Source organism: Austrofundulus limnaeus, unplaced genomic scaffold (assembly GCF_001266775.1).
Source record: "Austrofundulus limnaeus strain Quisiro unplaced genomic scaffold, Austrofundulus_limnaeus-1.0 Scaffold71, whole genome shotgun sequence".
Lineage (NCBI taxonomy): Eukaryota > Metazoa > Chordata > Actinopteri > Cyprinodontiformes > Rivulidae > Austrofundulus > Austrofundulus limnaeus.
Window position 1 is genome coordinate 1,580,049 of NW_013952473.1, and position 6,000 is coordinate 1,586,048.

General features: G+C 38.8%; 1 protein-coding gene across 2 annotated transcripts in view; it reads right to left on the bottom strand.

Annotated features, from left to right (window-relative positions):
• Positions 1–6,000, bottom strand: part of mapk8ip1b (mitogen-activated protein kinase 8 interacting protein 1b) — a gene marked incomplete at its 3' end in the record, with an annotated part of 39,720 nt that overhangs the window by 29,467 nt on the left and 4,253 nt on the right. The window contains 1 exon segment of one of the 2 annotated variants that reach the window (XM_014010630.1): positions 714–1,101. Coding sequence (XP_013866084.1) covers positions 714–769 — 56 coding nt within the window. The 5' untranslated portion in view covers positions 770–1,101. 2 annotated transcript variants of the gene reach the window in all.

The following is a 6,000-nucleotide window of genomic DNA, read 5'->3' on the forward strand; positions in this document are numbered from 1 at the left end:
CCATCAAGTGCAATATTTGTAGATGCAATACTGGAAGGAGAATATCCATGTTAAAGAACATTCTCGAAATATTTTGCCAAGTAACAAACCTACTTAGACAAATATCTGTTTTGATCCAATACAATCACACATAACTTGCTCTAGTTGGTGTTTGCATGTCTCATGTACTCTTTTTTAAGCCTTTTACACCACATATACAGATAATTTGCACGTTACATGCTTCTGTTCCTTTGAGAGATTACAAGAACTGCACGCTGACAGCCATTCATTAGTTTTGCCCTCCTGCAAGGACAGGACATGAAGCATGATCAGGATCTGCAGGCTCCCAGCTTTAACACATCTGAATAAATAAAACCATTTTTAAGCAGCCCCTGGATTGAAACTAACTCATTAGACACAAAGTCATGAACTATTCTGCAGCTGGACTGTTGTCATGTTACCAATACACGAACATGAAATGTTACATTTGTTTACATCTGTGGCTTCTCTGCTCCTATTCTTGATTAAATCAACGTGTACRTCTGCAAGTTCTGCTTCTCTTCTACAAACCCAAATGTGCACACAGCCATATGCATCTGATCTTCATGTGTTTGCCTGCCTGAGCTTTATGCAAGAAGATGCTATAAAACCAGAAGAGGGACTGTAACACACTCACAAGGTCACACACAGCCACGCTGCTGCTCACTGGTGAAGTAATAAAAATGATGCCCTACCATTTCTCCCACTGGTCCTCCATCCAACCCTCTCCTCCTTCCCTTCCTGAGTCCATCCTTTGCGTGAGGAGGGCATCCACAGCCAGAAGAGGAGAAGGAAGGAGCAAGATTAGAAAGTGAAGGAGGGAACGAGGGAAGGAGGAGCGAACAGGAAGAGAGCCGGAGGAAAGGGAGGAGGGGGATCAGCTCATCCGGGTCGATGAGAGAGGAGTCCGCTTTGTAGCATTGCTGCTGCCGCTCGTCTGGAGGGGAGGGAGATGGATGGGGCAATTGTTTTGAAGCTGTGGAGCTGAAGCTGCCAGAATGGAGTAGTGTTATATAACCTACCCTGTTCTGCGTGCATTCGATTTACTATGCCACTGCAGAATACTGCTTGGGTTAGCAGATCATACCACGCAACAGGAAGCCCCAGCAAGGAAAAAAAAAACATCATTACAAGAGGAAACGCCCCTCCCTGGCTTTCTTACAGCAAAATAGTGTCTCATTAAATTATTCATGAGACCCACTGATCATACAAGTCTTCTTGTCTTCCCATTTTTCTCCTTTCAACTGTCTACAGTGTATTTTGTCCTTTTGTTAACCATCTCTTCAGGACCTCCCAAAACTACGTCTATAAATCTGGCAAATTAAAACATAAAATAAAACAAACAAAACGCTATACACTTTATCCAGACTGCTAAAGAACTTCATATTTCAACAGAGCAGACTGGAAGTTTTTAATCACTTTTAGATGTTTTGATTAATTATCTTGACGGTCCAAAACATCCCATGCATCACCAACAAATTCTGATTTTCAGACATAAAATTTCTAAAACATTTCCTAGAATCCATCAGTGTTTATTGTATTTGAAATAAATGAAAATGCACAGATCTGTCAGAGTTAAGAAAAAAATAATACCAAATGGCAGGTTGCATGTTTATGTAAATGTTAGCACACTTTTACGACAGTATACATCTATATATACTCATAAAAATGTTTCCATATCACTTTACAGCAGCATGACATTCATCTCAGTTGAGCAGTTGATCATAGCGGAGGAGCAATGACAGCCATCTGTAGGTCGTAGGCTCTTTCAGAAGACCCCCTACACCATTAATGAYGTGTGTTCTGACCACATCAGTCCATTCAGAAAACACATGGAGGCAGAGAGTGGGGACGGAAACACCGCACCACTGTAGTACCGCTGTACCTCCAGGCAAGGTAGTAACAGAAAAAGTACCTTTTCACTTCCGTCAGCCATAGTGCTGACTCACACCTTGGAAGACCACCCAACTGCAGGTTTTCTTAAAGCAGTGGGGTATGGATTTTCCARGCACATAGTTCAATTCTGTACCACAATCAAGTAACAATGTTACCTTCAGTTGTTATGAAAAWGCTGTGTTTATTACCAAAATAAATTTGACTTTGCATCATAGCCAATATAAACACATTGAAATTGGCCTCTGTCGCTTTAAGAAACTTCTACCATTTCACACACTTCCACTTCAGCACATCTTCACAACAATATTTCAAGGAATGGACGCTCTGTGGGGCGGGAGTTCGGCTGCAGACTGAATGGAGGAGATACTGTATGTGCAAATAAGTGGTGTTTTGTACCAGCAAGCGTTTAGGCAACTCTAAATGGCTACAACAGGAGATTCAAGGATTTCTCAAACATGAATGTATGAGTCAAAGCAACACTCTGGGTATTTTTTTCATTAGGGAATGACATTATAATATTATAACATGATATAACAACCCATTCTCACTCCCAAGTCGTCACATATTGACGCTTTTCCAAGGTTCCCTCTACGTCCGATTTTGACGCGCCGGGTACCCCCGTCACGTCAGTTACTGACGAGATGGTGCGAAGTCTGTTGTCATATTTTCAGAAAGTGTAGAAAATGCGCAAAAACTACCGTTTCGAAGCCTGAAATTACCTTTGTTCACTTTAGACATCCTGTCCCTGACCCTAGTACCTAAAATTAACCATTTTTAGAAAATGTAGGAAATTCACGTAAACATGTTCCAAAGCCTGAAATTACCTAATATTCACCATGGACATCCTACCCCTGATCCCAGTACCTAAACTTAACCATTAATCGTGATCCCTCATGTTAACCTCAGACCCCCGACCCAAAGACCCCTAGTGGCTCAACCCGGAAAAGCCGCGGGCGTCAAGGAGTGACGCGAGGGGGGTACCCGGCGCGTCAAAATCGGACGTAGAGGGAACCTTGGAGAAAGCGTCAATATGTGACGAGATGGGAGTGAGAATGTGTAGGATATAAAGCTCCAAAAAGTTGATATTTCATGATATCCCCCCCTTTAAGAAACAAAATCACATGCAATTTACCTGTGTGTGTTTATCCCACAACTTTTAATTCCACTCTGATTAATGTACTCCAAAAGTGTGTTTGAGTGTGGTTAAAAAAAATGTCTCCATCTATGACTTTTGAACTGCCAGAGGGAGTATCAGTATGTTATGAGCTGTTTGGTCATTTTGCCATAGTGTCTTCTGAAAGAGCCTTCTAGGTACAGTTGATTGTCCTGATCCCCATTCTTTACTGGTAGATGTAATGCACCCTAATGTTTTTTTTCTAAATCCAACAAACACCAAAAGAAAGAAAGAAGCTGTGTGGAGGTATTATACTGCGAGCGATGGAAACAAAAATAAAGTGAACTGCAAATTATGCTCAGAACTGTTTTCAAGATGAGGAAAAGAAAACAATAGCACTTTTATAACAAGCAATTACATAAAACATCTAAATAACAAATTTAACTGTTTGTATTTCTGTACTATGTATACATAGATTAGTTTTTTTATCACTATCGGTTCCATGTGCCAAAGTTCTTAGTATGATTAAAGCGTAAAAAACATGTCGTAAATGTAAAGTACAATTACTTAATGGGTAGCTATGTTTACACGTGAGAAGGAACGAAGACACAACAATAACATAAAATAAGTCCTAAATTAAAGTTCAAAAAGATATAATGTGAGTTAGGACCATACAGCCTGTCTGACCACTCACATTGCAGGTCTTCTTGTATTCAGTCACTGGGATTTATCACAGCCTGCCTGAACAAAAGCTTGTGATTTTATCAGGCAAGCTGCAGCACAGCACACTGACATCAACTATGGGCCTGGTCTGTTACAGAGAAACGCTCAGTCAGCTCAACAGAACAGAATATTAAAGACTCGTGAATACCATAAAAAACTGGGTCAAGAAAATGATAAAACAAGCTGTACACCAATGTCCCCCCTTCACTGAAGGATTTGAGTAGGAAATGTTTGTAGTTTTTGGGTGAAGTATTTTTCTGGACTGGAAGTGAACAGAGAATGCAAATATGGCTCAATGTTTGGTGCAAGATATTTATGAGGGTAGAAATTGTACTGTTTATAAGAAGACAAGGTTGTTGTTTTTTTGGCAGCCATTTTATCCACCAGCACAATGGCAGAGCAAGGGGGTGGCTAATGGTAGCCTTACTCATCATAGATTAATCTTCAGCCACCCCTGTCATTTGCGGAAACTATATTTTAATTAATATAAAAGTCTTTGAGATATTAAAAAACCCATACATTTTCAACAGATCATGTTGGTGATGAATCTTTATCTTCTTTGTGCATTACAATGATGTTTTTGTCTGTATTTGAGAGTTATGATCGTCATCTTTTGTTTGCTTTTATTGTGCTGGAACCTGAGTATGTTTCCTTCTATCGTGCAAATGCGAATTGCGTTCTCCTGATTTAATTTAACTCCTACACCACAGGATCTGCAATGTGTTTATTGCACACACTTCTATCTATCTACACACACACACACACACACACACACACACACACACACACACACACACACACACACACACACACACACACACACACACACACACACACACACACATGGACATTTCTTATGCCTATGCTGCTGCACATCGAAATGGAAGTCTGTAAAACACATTTTTTTTAAGTTATCAAGCTTAAAATCTGGACAAACGAACACACATTCCAATTTCCTCTTTTCACACAACAGAAGACAAAAAATATATCAACATATTTAAATCAAATGTGAACAAGAGTAACAAGCTGAAAATATTAAGAATGAAATTTAACACACAGAATAAAAAAATAAAATAAAAAACAGAAAAAGAAGTCAAAATGACTGATTAAAAATGTGTTGAAGTTATATGGGGAATTGTTTACTTATTAATTGAGATTTTTACCTTTAAGTGTTTGCTTTTCTTTCTGGATAACAATAAAAAAAGTAGACAAAAGGGGGTACGCAGTGAATCTACAGAGAAGCAGTGCCATCAGCTGTAACATGTCCTGTCAGCAGGATTAAGAGACGGCAGTAAATTACCAGCAGAGAGGAAATGCAACCAGCGCATTAACTGTCCACAGTGTCAGCTTTTACTGAGTCAAATTCAAATCAGATCAATTTACATTGACTCATTTTTAGAGAAAACACAGCTGGAAAACAACGAGCTGTTCCTGTTGAAGAACCCACAAATTATTGTTTCTTCTCTGTTTTCTTTTCTACCACAATACCTCCAATCTCTTGATGCTGTTTAAGCACACTCCATGTCACAATGCATGTCATTACTGCTGCAGTAATAGAAGCTTCTGTAAAAAAAAACGTTAAATTTTCTCAGTTGAAATTAGCATCAAACATCTGTTTTGTGTAAACAGATGTAATTTTTGGCTCCACAGCAGAGTGATGAGAAAAAAATGGGTTAATTATCAATTTTGAGACTTTCTACAAGTGTTTTGCTTTATCACACAAACTGTTAAAAACTTTTGCTTCATTACTGTTTCTAGTCTAAGAAAATCATTTGGTCTGAAAATGATGAAAGTGTATAAATGATAAACACAATTATCATTAGAGTTTAGAGACCATTACTCTCTGTAAAAACTAATTACTTACTTTCAAAGCTAAAATCTATTGGACTCATGCAGCTTGACACAAACTATGATCATAATAATAATGTTTTGCTGTGGAACTCCCACTWCTCTGCCACTAAACGTCTCATCACAGATCTGTAATGACAACAGCTGACTGACAGAAAAAAATGGATCATTCAAGCGGAAAGTGTGAAGGCAAAAATGTGGCGGAAACAAACATGTCGCCATATGGCTGCTTTGGGACTGAGCCAACCCTGGGCTTAATTATTGGCCTCCTTTTCTCATCAGGCACAACACTGAAGTACTCTTGTTCAATCGCCCCTAACATAACCAGAAACTTTTTACCTTGATTCTATATATGATTTTATGTTCTTCATTGTATTACTTGGTAAATTTTTGTTATATTC